Genomic DNA, 19,796 nt, shown 5'->3' with positions numbered 1-19,796 from the left:
GGGGGGAAACTCTCCACTAGTTGGAATCATGCCTAGCACAACAGAAGAAGGTTGTTGGAGATCAATCATCTCAGTGCCAAAACGTCACTGCAGGTGTTTCTCAGGGTAGTGTCCTAGGCCCTTACCATCTTCAGCTGCTTCATCAGTGACTTTCCTTCCATCATAAGGTCAGAAGTGGGGATGTTCGCTGATAATTGAACAGTGTTCAGCACCATTTGCGACTCGTCAGATACTGAAACAGTCCATGCCCAGGCAGGACCTGGACAACGTTCAGGCTTGGGCTGATAAGTGGCAAGTAAAATTCATGCCACATAGTGCCAGGCAATGAGCATTTCCAGTAAGAGAGAATCTAAACATCTCCCCTTGACATTCAATGGCATTACATCATTGAATCCCCCACTATCAACATCTTGGGTGGGATTACCATTGATCAGAAACTCAAGTGGACCAGCCATATAAATACCATGGCTACAAGTGCAGGTCAGAGGCTGGGAACTTTACAGCAATTGACCTCCTGACTCCCCAAAGCCTGTCCACCATCTACAAGGCACAAATCAGGAGTGTGATGGAATACTCTCCACATGCGTGGATGAGTGCAGCTCCAAAAGCACTCAGGAAGCTTGACACCATCCAGGAAAAAGCAGCATTGATTGGCACCCCATACAGCATCTTAAACATCCAATCCCTCCACCATCGACACACAGTGGCTGCAGTGTGTACCATGTACAAGATGCATTGCAGCTACCCACCAACAGTTTGACAGTTCTTCTCTAACCCGTGGTGCCCTCTACCACATAGAAGGACATGGATAGTAGATGAATGAGAACACTACCACCCGCAGCTTCCTCTCCACACCACACATCATCCTGACTTGGAACTATATCGCTGTTCCTTCACTGTCGCTGGGTCAAAATTCTGAAACTCTGTCCCAAACAGCACTGTGGGTGTACCTACACCACAGAACGCAGCAGTTCAAGAAGGCAGTTTGCCACCACCTTCCCAAGGGTAATTAAGGATGGGCAATAAAAATGCTGGCCTGGCCAGCAATGCCCTTGTCCCATGAAAGAATAAAAAAAGGTCCAAGTTTATAAGATAGTTGGTAATGTATTAAAAATTTATTGACAAATGGTTGGCTGTTGGACAACAATGAGAGGTAGTGCATAAACAGTTAAAAGTTAACTACCAGTTACCAGTGGAGTGCAACAAGGGTTCAGCCTTGTTGTTTATCATTTTTTAAATGATTTTGAGAAGAAATTGTGTCCAAAGTGCTCAAATTTGTGGATGACACCACATTTAGAGCAATGCTAAATGATGAGTGCTAGTGCACATGACTTCAAAAGAATTTTGTAAGAAATGTAAGGTTATGACATTTGGCCAAGAGAATTGCTGTGGATTATGTGTTATTTAACATTACAGAGCAGGAGTGAGAGCTTGTGCATTTAGTGGATAGATCACCAAAGCCATTAGTGCAATGTTCCCACACTGTTAGAAAAGCAAACATAGAAGTTTCATTTGGAGTATCCATATGATTTCCACCCAAATAACGTCTTAATATGGACAGAACTACATCAATTCATGCAAAACATCTCAGATTAGGCACCAAGTGAGTTACACCCATAACTACATCTATCACTATTTAGTATGAAACTGCAGTCTTTCCCTTTCACCAAGGTTTGGAATTCTGAAACAGCATATGTATATGCAGCTTTTCAGATTTTTCCCAGCAGTTTTGAGTGGTTCTTTGACTTCATCAGAGTGTTGAGAATGTTGACTCTCATGAAAGGATTTGACAGGTCTGCCTTCCATGCAGAGCACCACTGATGCAGCTTACTCTTTGCCATGAGTGGTCTGCTGAAGCTGCTAAACATCGGTTGTGCTTGCTTTTTTCTCCTTCTGCAACGATTCTAATTGGTTAAACTAAACTTACCTCTATATAATGTTGATGGTTTCTCCATGATGCTGAAGTCGCACATTTAATTTCTGTTACCATTTTAGACAAATAAGCAGAAAGCAAGGAAGTAAAGCATTTACAATGATCAAAATACACTTGCATTCTCCATTTTTTATCTTGCCACTTTACTAAGCACACAATATGCCATGCAGATATGAACATTGAGATCACATGCCCAGTAATATAGGAACATGGAAAACAGGAGCAGGAATGGCCATTCGGCCCCTTGAGCTTGTTCTGCCATTCAGCTAGACCATGGCTGATCCTCTACCTCAGCACCATTTTCCTGCACTATCCCCATATTCCTTGATATCTTTAATATCGAGAAATCTATTGATCTCAGTCTTGAATATGCTCAATGACTGAGCCTCCACAGCCCTCTGGTGTAAAGAATTCCAAAGATTCACTATGTTCTGAGTAAATAGATGGAAGGGATCACCAACAGTGCTATCAAGCAGCACTTGCTTAGCAATAACCTGCTCACTGACACTCAGTTTGGGCTTTGCCAGGGTCATTCAGCACCTGACCTCATTACAGCCTATGTTCAAACATGGTCAAAAGAACTGAGCTCCAGAGGTGAGGTGAGAGTGACTGCCCTTGCCATCAAGGCAACATTTGACTGAGGGTGGCACCAAGGAGCATTAGCAAAGCTGGAGTCAATGGGAATCAGGGGAAAAACTCTCTTCCAGTTGGAGTCATACCTAGTACAAAGCAAGATGGCTGTGGTTATTGGAGATCAATCATCTCAGCTCCAGGACATCACTGCAGGAGTTCCTCAGGGTAGTGTCCTAGGCCCAACCATCTTCAGCTGCTTCATCAATTACCTTCCTTCCATCATAAGGTCAGAAGTGGGTATGTGCGCTGATGATTGCACAATGTTCTTCAGATATTGAAGCAATCCATGTCCAAATGCTGCAAGACCTGGACAATATCCAGGCTTGGGCTGACAAGTAGCAAGTAACTTTCGTGCCACACAAGTGCTAGGCATTGAGCATCTCCGACAAGAGAGAATCTATCACCCCTTGACATTCAATGGCATTACCAGAGCTGAATCCCCAAGTGTCAACATCCTGGGTGTTGCCGTTGACCAGAAACTGAACAGGACTAGCCATATAAATACTGTGGCTACAAGAGCAGGTCAGAGGCTAGGAAACCTGCAGTAACTCACCTCCTGACTCCCCAAAGCCTGCCCACCATCTACAAGGCACAAGTCTGGGATGTGATGGAATACTCTCCACTTGCCTGAATGAGTGCATCTCCAACAACATTCAAGAAGCTTGACACCATATAGGACAAAGCAGCTTGCTTGATTGGCACCCATTCCACAAACATTCACTCCTTCCACCACCGATGAACAGTGGCAGCAGTGTGTACCATCTACAAAATGCACTGCATAAACTCATCAAGGTTCCCTAAGGAGCACCTTTCACACCCAAAACTGCTACCATCTAGAAGGACAAGGGCAGCAGATAGATGGGAACACCACCACCTGGAAGTTCCCCTCCAAGCCATTCACCATCCTGACTTGGAAATATATCTCCTTTTCTTTCACTGTGGGTCAAAATACTGGAATTCCCTCCCTAACAGCACGGTGGGTAGCTTGCTTGAGTGGCACCCCTTCCACAAACATTCACTCCCTCCACCACCGATCAACAGTGGCAGCAGTGTGTACCATCCACAAAATGCACTGCATAAACTCATCACAGTTCTTTAGGGAGCACCTTTCACACCCAAAACTGCTACCATCTAGAAGGACAAGGGCAGCAGATAGATGGGAACACCACCACCTGGAAGTTCCCCTCCAAGCCATTCACCATCCTGACTTGGAAATATATCTCCTTTCCTTCACTGTGGGTCAAAACCCTGGAATTCCCTCCCTAATAGCACTGTGGGTGTACCTACACCACAGAGACTGCAGCAGTTCAAGAAGGCAGCTCATTAACACCTTCTCAAGGGTAATTGAGGTTGGGCAATAAATGCTAGCCTAGCCAGCGACACCCACATCCTGTAAATGAATTTAAAAAATGGAAATTCCTACTCACCTCAGTCCTAAGTGGCCTACATCTTATTCTAAGAATGTGTCCCCTGGTTCTCGACCCCCAGTCAGGGAACATCCTTCCTGCATTTACCCTGTTGAGCCCCTAGAAATGTGTATGCTTCTAATTTGATGTGCTTGTTAGTGACTATTGCTCGTTTTTAACTTGCTAATCAGAAATACAAATAACTATGTCCAGATTCCCATTAGGCCACAAGTGTTTCGTGGCTAACATATTGGACAATACTGCTGTGAAAAGTATCTTGGTACAATTAGCATAATTTAGCGGTGAACACTACAGCTCACATGTAGTTTATCTTACTCCTGTTTACAAATCTTTTCAGTTGAAATTTTATTTTATCATTCTTCAGGTAACTATAACATACCTGGGATTGCACCAGTGATGTCAGATTTGGAAATTCATCTTTGGCTTCCTCTACAATGCCTAAAGCAGCCCGTTGGATGACAGTAGCTGCAAGAGAAACAGAGTAGCGCAGAAACCAGAGCCATTAGCTCAAACAGATCAAAACAGGACTATTAAACCATCAATACGTCAACTAGTAAATTTTTGAAACAGTCTTTTACACCATTCCCGAAGTAAGGCATGAAAAAAAGGACAGCATTACACATATATTTTATATATATATATATATATATATATATATATATAATGCAACAAAATTTAAGGCTTCAAAACAGGTATTAAACATAATAGAGACCAAAGGAAATCAGAAATGCAAGCGCAGGAAATATCATTATGTGAGCAGAGGAAGCAAGTTAACAATTCAGTTAAACCTTTTGTCAGAATTAGTGCAGAAATTGTTATCATACCTTATCGCTTTTCAGGTGATGATGTATCTGCTGTGTAATTCCAGGCTATTCTCTTAGCAAACTAAAACCTCCAATAAGAGATCTTTGTACTTTTGATGTAATTAATATGAAAGGTATTATAGTTAAGCATAGAATGTTTTCCATTCTGGTTCTCTTAAGTCAAATATAGTTAAATATAGAATAAAGCTCCTTCAAGTATTTCTCAACCACACGCCAGCATTTCCCACTGCACTATTTCTAATTTCCATATTAGCCACTTTATGAAACTGTTGAACTGGGAGAATTTTTATGCTTTAGCCCCCTGCCCAGTAACAATTGGATTGAGAACACCCAACCCACTTTACATAGGTCCCTTCTAGAGAAGATTTTTATTCTGTTAGCCTGAGCTGGATTTGAAGCCAAATCTCAGAACAAAAGGCAAATACCTAACCCCATTGCACCAGAATGCTTGCAATAAGAGTTAATGAACAAGTCATTAGTTTTCACTTAACTTACCATGCCCTGAAAACTTAGAGAGAAGCTCACCACATAGCCACCCTATTGGCCTTGTGAACATGCTAATGTCAATTCCAGTGGGCCTTCCCAGAAGATGAGCACGTTATTATGGTAAAATGGTCAGTGGGTGTTTCTGAGTGAAGACTCTTTAAAAAAAAGGTTACAATACAGGGAGTCTTGTGGTTGTGACTGAGCTACTCCTCAATGAAGCAATAGGTAATAATATCAACCCATTGTGATGCTGCAGTAGCTGCATGAGGATGAAAATTATACATGATGGACAAAACAGTAACTTAACATGTTTCACATGTATGTGAGTTAAATGTCAGCTTGGCTTAATTTATACTTTTCTCTGAGTCAAAAAGTTGTAGATTCAAGTTTCACAGCTAGGATTTGTGGAAGGAGTTGTGCATAGTCATAGTCACCTTTTGGGCGAAATGTTAAGTTGCATTCTACCTCACTTGTCAAGTGAATGCTAATTGTGGTAATTAGATTGGATGGATTTATATGATGGAGTTGAGCTGAAGTGTCTCCTTCATTCAACTCCCAGTTGCCCTGCAAATCCTCAACATTGACTCTGAACCGCATGAATATCACCTACCTGCCCGCACCCCCCTGTCACCACCCTACCCACTCAACTGATGATGAATCAGTACTCCTCCCTGTTGAACGCCAATTGGAAGAAACATTGAGGATGGCAAGGGTATAGAATTTTTTTTAAATTATTTCATATTATGTGGGTGTCACTGGCAAGGCCTGCATTTGTTGCCCATCTTTAGTTGCTGTTGAACTGAATGGTTTGCTAGGCCATTTCAGAGGGCAGTTAAGAGCCAACCACATTGCTGTGGGACAAAAACAAAAATTGCTGGAAAAACTCAGCAGGTCTGACAGCATCTGTGGAGAGAAAGACAGAGTTAACGTTTCGAGTCCATATGACTTTCTTCTCTGATAAAAACAAAAAACTGCGGATGCTGGAAATCCAAAACAAAAACAGAATTACCTGGAAAAACTCAGCAGGTCTGGCAGCATCGGCGTAGAAGAAAAGAGTTGACGTTTCGAGTCCTCATGACCCTTCGACAGAACTCGGTGAATCCCAGGAAGGGTTGAAATATAAGCTGGTTTAAGCTGGTGGTGCTGGTGGTGGTAGTCGGGGGTGGGGGGGGGGGGGGGGGGGGGGGTGGAATTGGGTGGGGGGAGAGAAGTGGAGGGAGGTGGTGTGGTTGTAGGCAAAAGCAGTGATAGAAGCAGATCATCAAAAGATGTCACAGACGGCAGAACAAAAGAACACATAGGTGTCGAAGTTGGTGATATTATCTAAACGAATGTGCTAATTAAGAATGGATGGTAGGGCACTCAAAGTATAGCTCTAGTGGGGGTGGGGGGAGCTTTCCTTGGCTTGCTGCATTGTTCCAGTGAAGCCCAATGCAAACTGGAGGAACAACACCTCATCTTCCGACTAGGCACTTTACAGCCTTCCGGACTGAATATTGAATTCAACAACTTTAGGTCTTGACCTCCCTCCTCCATCCCCACCCCTCTTCTGTTTCTTCCCCCTTCCTTTTGTTTTTTTCCAATAAATTATATAGATTTTTCTTTTTCCCTCCTGTTTCCATTATTTTTAAATATTTTTAAATCTTTTATGCTCCCCCCACCCCCACTAGAGCTGTACCTTGAGTGCCCTACCATCCATTCTTAATTAATACATTCGTTTAGATAATATCACCAACTTCGACTCCTATGTGTTCTTTTGTTCTGCCGTCTGTGACATCTTTTGATGATCTGCTTCTATCACCGCTTTTGCCTACAACCACACCACCCCCCTCCACTTCTCTACCCCCACCCAATCCCCACCCCCACCTTAAACCAGCTTGTATTTCAACCCTTCCTTGGATTCACCTAGTTCTGTTCAATGGTCATGAGGACTCGAAACGTCAACTCTTCTTCTCCGCCGATGCTGCCAGACCTGTTGAGTTTTTCCAGGTAATTCTGTTTTTGTTTTGACTTTCTTCTCTGCCTTTCTCTCCACAGATGCAGTCAGACCTGCTGAGTTTTTCCAGCAATTTTTGTTTTTGTTTCAGATTTCCAGCATCCGCAATATTTTGCTTTTATCACATTGCTGTGGAGTCACATGTATCCCAAACCAGGTAAGATCTCCTTCCCTGAAGGACATTAGTGAACCACATGGATTTTTACGATAATTGATATTAGTTTCATGTTCACCAATACTGAGACTAGCTTTCAATTCCAGATTTATTATTTGAATTTAAATTCCTCTATTTGCCATGGTAGGATTTGAACCTGTCCTCAGTGAGGGGGAAACCCAACACAGCAGTGCAAATGACGAGACAAAAGCATTTGCAACCATCTTCAGCCAGACATGCTGAGTGGAAGGTACATCTCGGCCTCCTCCTGAGATCCCCAGCATTACAGATGCCAGTATTCCGTCAATTTGATTCACTCCATGTGATATCAAGAAATGGCTGAAAACACCAGATACTGCAAAGGATATGGACCCTGACAACATTCAGCCAATGGTATTGAAGACGCATGCTCCAGAACTAGCCATGCCCCCAGCCCACTGGCATCTACCCGACAATGTGGAAACTGCCCAGGTATGTCCTGCCCACAAATAACAGGACAAATCCGACTTGGCTGATTACTGCCCCATCACTCTACTCTTGATCATCAGCAAAGTGATTGAAGGTGTCATGGCAGTGCTGTCAAGCAGCATTTACTCAGTAATAACCTGCTCAGTGATGCTAATTGGGTTCTGCCAGGGCCACTCAGCTCCTGACTGCGTTATAGTCTTGGTCCAAACTGGTACAAAGAGCTGAAATCAAGAGCTGAGTGAGCTATGAGTGACTGCCCTTGACTTCAAGGCAGCATATGACTGAGTGTGGCATCAAGGAGCCCCAGAAAAACTGAAGCCAATGGCAATCGAGGAAAACTCTCCACTGGTTGGAATCATACCTAACACAAAGGAAGATAGTTGTGGTTGTCGGAGATCAAGCATCTCAGTCCTGGGACATTTCTATAGGAGTTCCTCAGGGTAGGCCCAAACATTTTCTGCTGCTTCATCAATAATCTTCTCTCCATCATAAGGTCAGAAGCGAGGATGTTTGCTGATGGTTGCACAATGTTCATCACCATTTGCAATTCTTCAGATACTGAAGCAGTCTATGTGCAAAGGCAGCAAGACCTGGACAATATTCAGGCTTGGGCTGATAAGTGGCAAATACTATTCGTGCCACACAAGTGCCAGACAATGACCATCTCCAACAAGAGAGAATCTAACCATCGCCCCTTGACATTCAGTGGCGTTACCTTTGCTGAAACTCTCACCATCAACATCCTGGGGGTTACTATTGACCAGAAACTGAACTGTGACTACAAGAGCAGGTCAGAGGCTGGGAATTATGCGGATAGTAATTCGTCTCCTGACTCAACAAAGCCTGTTCAGCATCAACAAGGCACAAGTCAGGAGTGTAATGGAATACTCTCTACCTGCCTGGATGAGTGCAGCTCCAAAAACACTCATGAAGCTCGACACCATCCAGGGTAAAGCAGCCTGCTTGATGGGCACCCCGCCCTGCTCTAGAACCTTGAGAGCATAATTCAAGCTGACAGTGCAGTATTGAAAGAATGCTGCCTGTACTGCTGGAAGTGCAATTTTTTAAATGGAATGTTAAACATATTCAGATAGATGTGAAAGACACCATGGCTAGGATTGTACGGGTTGGCAGTAACCATATCCACTGTGTGGAAAGTCAGGATCAACATCACCTCAGGCAACTATGGGAGCCCCAACCCAATATTATGACAATGGGCAATTAATTGATTCCAACAACCTCCACCAACCACACCCCCACCGCACCCCCCCCCCCCCCCCCCCCCCCACCCCCCCACTCCCCCCCATCATCCCCCCACCACAAGCTGCTTGGTTGGTGGACCAGCAGCCTGCAGTCCCAGCAGTGCTATGGGGAGCGGTGGCTACTGCTGAGACTGCAACTAGACAGGACCAGCAATGATGGAGTAAGCCATAGAACCAGGCAAATGGGTTCCGGCTCACCAGGACTCAACAGGCAGACTGCAGCAAAAGAAGGGAGAATCATTGTGAGGGCGGAGGGGAAGTGACCCTTGTTGTCAGTGAGGGAGGACTTTCTGCCACAGGATGCCCAATTAAGATCCGCAGGGAAGCCATCAAGGTTTATCTAGCAGTCTGCTCACATGGCAAAGTGCCCATTTGCCACTGGTAAAATAACACTGAAGACAGGAAGCGGTCTTTAATTGGTCTCTTAAGGCTGTCAATTGTCCTCAGGATGGGAGGGCCATAGTCACCTTCCCCGCATTGGTAAAGTGCCAGCAGTGACAGGAAGGCAATGGGCACACCAACGCCCGTCCTCCCACCTGATGTCTCAGGGCTTATTGGATCTATGATTTTGGATCAAAAATTAAGTAATATTGATTGGAATATTTGCTTTATACAGATCTTATTTTCCCTGTCCAACCCCTGTGATTGAATATTACCTAAAGTACAGGAAGGGGGCTGGTCAGCTTAGTTGGTGAGGCAGCTAGTGTGTGGTTCAGAATAATGCCAACAATGTTGGGTTTGATCCCCACTGCACCTGAGGTAGACTTGGGGTTGCCTCCTTGCCCTGCCCTATAGTACAATCATAGCATAAGACTTGGTTTGGCAACACTTGAATAATCACGGATGATAACTGGACAATAAGAAGAACAATTGCACGGCTGAGCTCCATCATAAAGAAATTAGGCGTTCCATTTAAAAGGGACAATATAATATAAACTGATGCCCGCCCTACACAAAATCACCTGCATGAGTAGTTGATATCGCATATTTAAATTGGAGACCTCACACTAAAAGTGAAAGTTATCGAGTATAATCCTGGTTATACAATGTTCACTCAATCCCTGTCACAAAGGAAGCTTTTCACTTCTCTAAGGGAATAGTTCATTGTAGAAGATGTGACAAAAAAAAAATCATTGGTTAGCATGCATCATGATTATTGTGTTTATGCATTTTTAAAATTATTATATCTGAAAAAATAACTGCTGCCAGGCAATGAGATTAATATTTACCCCGATATATTTCCTAAAACAAATAAAAATGCCTGGTTTAACTTGGGATTTAAACCCTGAATATGCTACATCATGTGCCAAAGCCATATTATTGGTTAAGTGCTAGAAAAACTTACATCAGGCCAGATGAGCACTTTTTAAACACAACTTCTGTTTCTGCATCTATTCTGAGCAGCAATCCAGGATACTACTGTGGCTGTCATTACGATCCCCTAAGATGGTCTCTTCTGGCTGTTAGGCATGCCTCTTGGAAGCTAATGACTTTTCTCTACATGTAAAGCTGTAACAATTTTCACTGCCAGCATAAATAAGATACATCACCCAAAAGGGGTGTGGTAACCTTCCCCTCTCCCCGACTAGCATTACCAATAATGGATGGAGAATCAATGGGGCACTTTTCCCTGAGAGTGAATGATGCTTAATTTCTGCCTAGTTGGAAAGTCCCAAGCAACCTGGAGCTCTTCTTAGGCCAGGTGACCCCTTGATCTGAGTATCCACTGGTGGGATAGTGCACCCAGTGAAAGGATGTCAATCAGCATATGTGATTCTGAGCCAAGTGTACTACCACTGAGCTGAAGCTGACTCCTAAAGTGAATGGTTAACAAAGGATAGTACAAAAAAATAAGAATTACTGAGTACACCCTTCATTAACTTTTATTGTCTACACTCTAAAATCTGCTGGATGCGAAAACAAAGTGAAAAGGTATAATGACCAAAACTTTGGCAGTTAGAATCATATATGTTTTATTTAACAGATTAAGGATTAAGTTCAACATTAGTTATATCACCTGCCTTTTCTAGCCAGTTTATAAGAATTTTCTGGGACTATTAGTTTGATAATAGGGAAGCAACATGGCGTTGCAATAATATTTATTCTCTTAAAGCGAATTTTTCAAGATTGACCTTTAATAAGATCTATTCGCTGTCAAAATGATTAAAACCTGACCATTCACTTTAAAGTCTGAGAACAGTAAATTTGTGCATAATATATGTTACAGTTCTCTTACGCTGAAAATTCACACACACAACAGATTATAAGGCTTGCCTGGCTTGTCACCAGCTAGGATATCTTTGTTGAGTTCAGTAAGTGGTCTCATCATGCTGGAGTCAATTCCACCAGGAGCCAGAGAAAACCTGGTAGCCATAGTCAAGCAGATGATGGATTACCAGACACTCAGGTTTTCAAAAACCCTAACAATAACTGAAAATTATCTGGAGTTTTGGTGTATTTAAAAGATAGGGATATCTCTTTGACAACTATTTATTATTACAAGCAATTACAGTCTAACAAAAAGAGCATTGCATTATCAATTTAATCCAGTGTGTTGGCTCCAATATGTCAGTAACAGTGGCCATAGCTTCAGAAATCTGTAATTATGTTATTAGTTTATCAACCAAAATACATTGAAGCTGCTTTGAAAACATCGTTCATGGATCTGTGGAGAAAATATCATCCAGACTGTAGTAGGGCATATGTGATTAGTAACAATGTTCACAAATTGAAACAAAGTGTGCTGAGAGAATGTTAAGAAAATAAATGTATTTACATACATTCATACTTTAATTACATTTCAAAATAGCACTGCTTTACAAATAACAATGCAATACTTTTTCAAACATCCTCCACATACAAGATGTCTCCATTAAACTAGAGGTTTTCCTTTTAGAACATCAAAGATATCATCCAAACTCTGGTTCAAATATTTCAGAAATTCATTTCCTTCTCTGTTCCCATACCAAATGAGATTGCATCCAAACCAGGTGTCATAAATGTTGTATCCAATGCCATATCCATCCTGTGTGGCCGGCGCAAATCCACCAATTTCAACAGCTGTACTATTCAATGTGCTCGTTGAGATGATTATATTATTGAGTTGGATGTAGGCAGGATCCTGGTAAAATTCTGGTAGAGACACACCCGAGGCCTTTGCCAGACACTGCATTGCGAACAAATGTCGATCAAATCCATTGCCTACAGATTAATTGAAAAATCAATTTATAGTTATTTAATGAATATGAAACATGGTCAAATATATCAGAGTATAATCACAAAAATGGTGAAATGTAATTTCAAATTTACGGGTGATTTGCATGAAGTGGGTTGCAAATGTTTTTGGTTCTTCTTTCTAATGGCTCACTATTTGCTGGTGTGGGGCTCGTGGCATGCCCCATTAGTTAGACTTGTTACTCTGACCTTTCCTCATTAATAACAATGTGCGCATTAAATTTGGCATTATTCTGCAAGCAAATTCTGGCCCATTGCATTTTCCATTAAAGGCTGTTCAGGTACAAAAGACATGTGACTGAATAAGTGATTATAGTAATTGATATTACTGTGCAAATGATTAATGTGCTTAATGTTTAATTCTCAGATTTGTTATTTCAATTGAGGTATTTGTTTACTTTAAAAAGGGTTAACTTCTCCTTGAAATAGTAGGGACAGAAATTTGATGCAAAAGTGTTAGGTGTTTGTATGATTACATCACTTACAGTAATTTCTAAGTCTTATTTATTTAAATCAACTTAGCCTTGAAATTATTAATTCACTGGAAAGGGCAATCAGGTGAATAATGGATGCTATTTTACAAACCCCACCAAAGCTGAAATTCCAGTTCCCAATTTTATCCATTACCCCTCGTTCTAGATCCCTCAAGTACTGGAAATAGTTGGTTACTTTTTACCCTATTCCATCTTCCCATAATTTTAAACCGTATGTCATATTACTCCATGATCTGCATTGTTCTAATAGAAAAGTCCCAATTTTCAAGTTGTCTTATACAGTTTTATATTGGCTTATCATAAGCCCTTAATTTTGTATTCTATAACTTTTGATAAAACAACAATTTATATTAATATTGCACCTTTATTGTAATAAAACATAAAACGTCCCGAGACATTACATTATAAAGCAAAGTTAGATGCCGAGCCACATAAAGTGATATAAGGACAGATGGCCAAAAGCATGGTCAAGGAGGTATGTTTTAAGGAGCTTCTTAAAGAAAGAAAGAGGTAAAGAATCAGAAAAGTTTACCTAGAGCTTAGAACTCCATTTGTTTTTTATTGTCTTATCAATCTAAAATACTGCCTTTAATAACCTGAAACTGTAGCTCTAAAGCACGTGCTCATCCATATCATGTAACCAACAATTCATAGTACAGTTACTGCTTTTTATTATTTACCAAAATGTATTACTTCACAGTGGCTGAAATTACTTTCTGTCTGCCATATTTTAGGCCATTTACTTTGCAGCTTCCTTTGGTTTTCTAAGGATTGAACAATATCTATCTTAGTATCGTCTACACATTTTGAAACCACTCCCGCTAGGTTTATTTCAAAATCATGAATATACACCATGAACAGAAATGGCTCTGAAACTGAACCCCATGGGTTAACCACTGAAAAATTGCCCTTAACTCCAGCTCTCCATTTTCTCCTAATCGAGCTTGCTACCATCTCCCTAATTCCATATCCCTTAATCTTCTATTGTGATATCCTGTATGGTCTTTTCTGTTAACATTGCGCAGTGACTCACCCAAGGTGGCTTCGATCAGCAACTTCCTATGATGTTCGGAACAACTGTGAACCCTGTTCTTCAGTTCCTCTGAGCTGTGCTTCCCCCTTTCATAAACAAAGGCCACTGAGCACTGTTTGGTAAGAAGAGTAGCTGGACGAATAGTTTCTGTGCGTCCGTGTTTGAAGGCAGCGGTGCTACAGGACTCATAAGTAGAAACAGTTTTGCCATGCTGGTGGAGAAAGGCCATCTGAAAGGCCAGCTGCACAATTGCATCTGGACTTAAATTCTGTTTGATTATGAAATTCTTTCCAAACTTGCGAAACTCTAGTTGTTCGACTTCCAAGGATTTTCTTTGATGCTCAAATTTCTCCTGTGCTGCTTTGACTGCTGCTTGCACTGATTCGCTCAGTTTGAACTCAAGTTTCCTGACAGCTGCAGATGTGTCTGATGAAGTTGGCTCTGGTTTGGGGCTGATAGCTGGATTTTTTGTACTGTCCTTAAATATCTCCTCCAGGAACCGCAATACAGCCACACCATCCCCCCAGGAATGTTCGAAGTTAATGCCAGATATCCCGTTCTTAGTAATGATCAAACTGAGGGATTTGTCAAACCAGCGGTTTGCGCCGTAACCATGGAGCATAGCGTGGGTGAGTTCAGTTTCATTCTCAACTGGATTATCATCCAGACAGAGACAAAAAATGGCACTATCCACTTGGTGCAAGCTCTCTGTATTTCCTAGATCTACCAAACCCTGTCTCACTTTTGCCCAGGTATCCCTGTCTTCAGTTGTCAAGTAACCCAGTGGGAACTTGGGAGGAGAGCTATCCACCAGGAGGATACAGTGAAGGCATTTCTTGATTTCTGATTTATGGAGAATATCACCACAGTTATCCAGCACATCAAACACATAAAAATTGCCATTTCTCATCACCAGCAAATGCTTGGATTGCTCCACTGTCAGAAGTTCATCTTTGTTCAGCTTAGGGATCCTGGTGGTGTTAAACAGACAGACATATTGAGACATATCCAAAGGATAAGCACTGGCCAGGTAGGCTCCATACCAGGAAATTCTGGAGGGAAGCAAGCTGACCAATCTTTTGAATGAATTGGTCTCACTCCACTTTGGTTTCATGTGAAATATATCTGGTGTCAAATAATTGCTCCTCAGTGTTTTGAGAAATCTTAAAGCTGAGATGACCAAATTTGTGGCTCGAACAAGTTGATTATTATATTCTGGTTTAGGGTCAAGGTGCATACTGATGAATGGATTGAAGTTGAGAACAAGAGGTTCTCTTGCTGTTAGATATTTGTTGTACCAGGGAGCTGCAAAAGAGAACATAATAAAAAGGTTATTTTATATTTTATCACGAGCTGACATTTATTGATCACTATGATGAGAGTGCCGAGGAACACTCTTCCTACTTTGTGTTTTCTCCAACCAAGATGATTCTGTTCAGTGGACTTTAAAGATTTTACTCTAAAGAAGTATGGAAATGATTTAGTTGCTTATCATTGAAGCAACCTAGCAAGCATACAAGATTCAGAATCACTGTAACTCCCATCATCATCCAGAAAAGGGGACCATAATGAATGCTAGTATAGATTCAATACCAATGTAGTCTTTTGAAGCAAATCATGAGAAGCATATGAGTTGAATTACCATATAAACAAGCTACACATAACCTTCCAGTTTTTCATTAGGCAGAATTTTCTGCTACCTGCATGATTGCTTTCTGATGGTACTAGCGTAGGGAGCAGCAGAAAATTATTTTTTGTCAGCCTTTCTCCCACAAATGATGCTGAACACTGAAAAGGCCTACCCATTTCTGTGCAAGTAGGTTATAATGATGCAGAAATCTTGACATAACATCACAAGTCACGGTTTCAATCCAACTGCTGTATTTTATGTGTTGGATTTTATCAGCTCTTTGGAATTGGGCCGGGAGGCCAGAGGGTTGGCAATATGGTGGGGGACAGTGTCAGGAGGAAGTCCAATGTCTTTCTGCTGCCATGACATATCACCACTGGTGGGCATCTCAGTGGCAAGACTGCCTATTGGGTGGCCTATTGAGGAAATTAATTGTCTAGTTCAGGGACACCTTCCACCCCTACAGGCATTTTACTGGCATTTGGGAAGGCTGCTGCTGCAAGGGGAGACCATCAGGTAACCCTGGTGGCCTCCCAGTGGTTCCTGAGGGATGGTGTTAATTAATTAATTAACATCTAATTACATCTGGATGGCCAGTGCATGAATCACAAAAGGCTAGTATGCAAGTACAGCAAGTAATTAGGAAAGCTAATAGAATGTTATCATTTATTGCGAGGGGAACTGAATACAAAAGTAGGGAGGTTATGTTTCAGTTGTCCACGGCATGAGTGAGACCACATTTGGTGTACTGTGTATAGTAATGGTCACCTTATTAAAGCGTTCTTCTGCTACCTGTATGGTGGCTTTCTGATGGTACTAGCGTAGGGAGCAGCAGAAAATTATTTTATTATTTTATAAAATTATTATAAGCAGAAAACGCTTTCTGAGGCCTTGGAGGGACTGACATCCTACTATGAAGAAAACCACCTTCGCGCAAACCCATCAAAGACGCAAGTTTGTGCATTCCACCTCAGAAACCGTGAAGCCAAATGCCAGCTTAAAGTAACCTGGTGTGGAGAAACACTGATGCATTGCGAGCACCTTATCTACTTAGGAGTCACCCTTGACAGATGCCTCACCTTCAAGAACCACATCTAAAAGACAAAGGCAAAATTGAGCGCACGAACCAACATCCTGAATAAGCTCACTAACACAAAATGGGGAGCAAGCTCGAAAACATTGCGAACCAGTGCACTTGCTCTTTGCTATTCCACTGCCGAATACATCTGCCCTGCATGGGAAAAATCTACTCATGCTAAGAAGATGGATGCCGTTCTAAATGCAAGCTGCCGACTTATCACAGGTTGTTTAAAACCATCAAACACCAACAGCCTATATATCCTGGTGGGTATCACTCCCCCTGATATAAGAAGAACGGTAGCCACCGAAAAAGCAACTCCGTCAAACATCAGATGAGAGGCACCCTCTACATGGTCATACACCTACACCCAGCTGCCTAAAGTCAATGAAGAGCTTCATGAGCAGTGTTGTTCCATTACAATCAACCCTATCTGAAGCCCGCATCACCTTGTGGAAAGACCGGCTCACCAGTCTCAAACAACCCCCAGCGATGGAAATTCTACCGGATGAAAGCCTTCCCCCAGGAGCTAATTGCAACTGGGCAACCTGGAAGTGCCTTAACAGACGTAGGATTGGTGTAGGTCATTCAAAGTTGTCTCTAAGCAAATGGGGATATACAACCCGCCCGACAATTTGTGAATGTGGAACTGAGCCACAGACTATGCAACATCTCCTGCAATGTATATCGCTAGCAGGACCCTGCACTGTTGCAGATCTTGCTGAATTCAACAACAAGGTGCAAAAATGTGTCCAGTTCTGGCTGGGCCATGTATAGACTGTCTGTGGACACGATAAAAAGACCTTATTTAAGGAAGTATGGAAATGCATTGGAAGCAGTTCAGAGAAGGTTTACCAGACTAATACCTGGAATGGGTGGATTATTTTATGAAGAAAGGTTGGACAGACTAGGCTTGTATCTGCTGGAGGTTAGAAGAGTAAGAGGCGACTTGATTGAAACATAAGATCCTGAGGGGTCTTGACAGGGTGGATGTGGAGAGGATGGTTCCTCTTGTGGGAGAATCTAGAACTAGGGGTCACTGTTTAAGAATAAGGGGCTGCCCATCTAAGACAGAGATGAAATGAAATTTTTTCACTCAGAGGGTTGTGAGTCTTTGGAACTCTCTTCCTGAAAAGCTGCTGGAAGCAGAGTTTGAATATTCTTAAGGCAGAGGTGGATAGATTCATGGTAAGCAAGGGGGGCGGGGGTGCGATAGGTTATCAGCGGTAAGTGGGATGCAGATCTCAGGTTACTATCAGGTCAGCCATGGTCTTATTAAATAGCAGAGCAGGCTGGAGGGGCTGAATGGCCTACTGCTCCTTCTTCATACATTCGTATATGGTGGGGGGGAGGGGAGGTGGTGGCCTCCTAGATGGAGGCCCACAGAGCAGCCCCTCAACAGTAATAGCCACCGCACCCAAGGCAATGCTGTTGGATAACTGTCACCCTGATCACAGGCCTGCCTACTTGAACCCAATTTACTCAGAAAGACTCACTCATCTTTGACTGTTTCTCAGCATTAAGATGCCCTCCCCTTTTGTGCTGCAGGCAATGCTAAGGATACTGAGCTGCCCACCCTCTGGTTGGGCCAAAGCTCTGGAGGATGCAGGCTGCTATCTTCAGTTGGATGATGGCCTTGGCAGTGGTTAATTTACAGGCCACCACCAGCAAAATAATGCCCCAGGGTCCTGCTGTCTGCTGTAGCGGAGTCAGCTCCCACTTGTGGCCTCAGCAATAGGAATAGATCTTCTTTGGAAAAATTCAGCTCTTCAATGGTGTTAATGAGGCCTGTATATTATAGTGTTACAGCGTTCAAACCATATCTATCTGAAGATTGTCCAGGTATTTTTTTTTAATTCATTCATGTGCTGTGGACGTCATTGGTAGGGGGTTGCGTTTGTGAATGTGTTGGTTGACCAGGTGGTGAAGGCACTCTTGTCTGTTAGGTAGGGTGTTCCAGAATTTTGACTCAGCAACAATAATGAATGGAGCTTTATGTCCAAGTCAGCATGGCATGTGATTTGGAGGGGAAGTTAGAGGCACTGGTATTCTCATGCACCTGCTGCCCTTGTTTTTCTAGTTGTTGAAGGTTGCAGGTTTAGGAGGAGCTTCTGAAGAAGTTTAGCAAGTTGCTGCAATGTATCCTGTAGAGGGTATGTCAGGTATGTTAGTGGCGCAGGGGTGAGAGGCTCTTGGATAACCTATTTGTTCACAAGACATAAGATAAGAATAGAATTAGATTAGATGTCAGGAAGTACTTTGTTTTACTGAGAGTCATTGACCTATGAAGTAAGTTGCCAGGTTGTTGCAGTGAATCTGCAAACATTCAAAAGGAAGCTGGCCAAGTTCCTGAGTGTGAGCAACATAATTATCTATGGCTAACTTCCTATTCTAGGAGATTGTCTGGCCGGTTGATGGGTGGGTATGGGGCTCAGCATTGTGTGCAGAAGGTGCCAAAGGCAAAGTTAGCTGTGCCAGTTCCCGTTGTAAAAGAGAGACAGACAGAGGCCTGCTCATTTGGGCACAGGTGCAACACCTAAGGAGTCACAGAAAAGGAGGCTTTATCTGGAACAGCAGCAGGAGGTGTGCTCCTACTTGTCAGAGTTCCCTGAGGCCATTGTGGGTAAAAGGGCAGAGGATGGAGAAGTTCATCCAGCTCATGTGTGCCACCATGGCTCAGGGCTTGGAGGGCATGAGCTCCTCCATAGAGGGAGGGGCAAATCTCATGGAGAGCCATATGTGGCATCACTCTGAGTGGATGCAGGAGAAACATTCTGGCATGTACAGGTTGCATTCTACAATGTGTAGCCTGGAGCAGTCAGTGGCACTGGTGCAGAGATGTCTGGGGCAAATGCCAGTTGTGCCTCAGCTGGTGCTCCCCTGCAGGAATCTGGTGTACCCATGAAGGGCTGAGGATATGACAAGGAGGATGAGGATGCAACACCATGTCTGCACCATCATAATCCTCGGCGCCCATGGCTCCTCTGACTGCGAGAGCCTTTGTGCAGCAGGGTCAAGTAACAGAGACTGCCTCTGCGCTGCTGCAAATGCACCCCCCAGGGGCAGCTCCATGATGAGGACCATAATTGCCACATGCATCTCAGCCGCTAGCAGAAACAAGTGAACAGGCTGCCTCCACTTCCT

At 42.8% G+C, this 19,796-nt stretch overlaps 1 protein-coding gene across 1 annotated transcript in view; it reads right to left on the bottom strand.

Moving 5' to 3' along the window:
- Positions 1-12,055: 12,055 nt before the first annotated feature.
- Positions 12,056-19,796, bottom strand: part of LOC121276789 (carnitine O-palmitoyltransferase 2, mitochondrial-like) — a 47,413-nt gene continuing 39,672 nt past the window's right edge. The window contains exons 6-7 of the mRNA XM_041185335.1: positions 13,945-15,249; positions 12,056-12,384 (exon numbers count right to left, since the gene is read on the bottom strand). Coding sequence (XP_041041269.1) covers positions 12,056-12,384; positions 13,945-15,249 — 1,634 coding nt within the window. The remainder of the gene's footprint in view (positions 12,385-13,944; positions 15,250-19,796) is intronic.

Source organism: Carcharodon carcharias, chromosome 4, assembly GCF_017639515.1.
Source record: "Carcharodon carcharias isolate sCarCar2 chromosome 4, sCarCar2.pri, whole genome shotgun sequence".
In the NCBI taxonomy this organism is placed as follows: domain Eukaryota; kingdom Metazoa; phylum Chordata; class Chondrichthyes; order Lamniformes; family Lamnidae; genus Carcharodon; species Carcharodon carcharias.
Note: the sequence above shows the minus strand (reverse complement) of the source record. Positions and strands in the feature narration are given on the sequence as shown.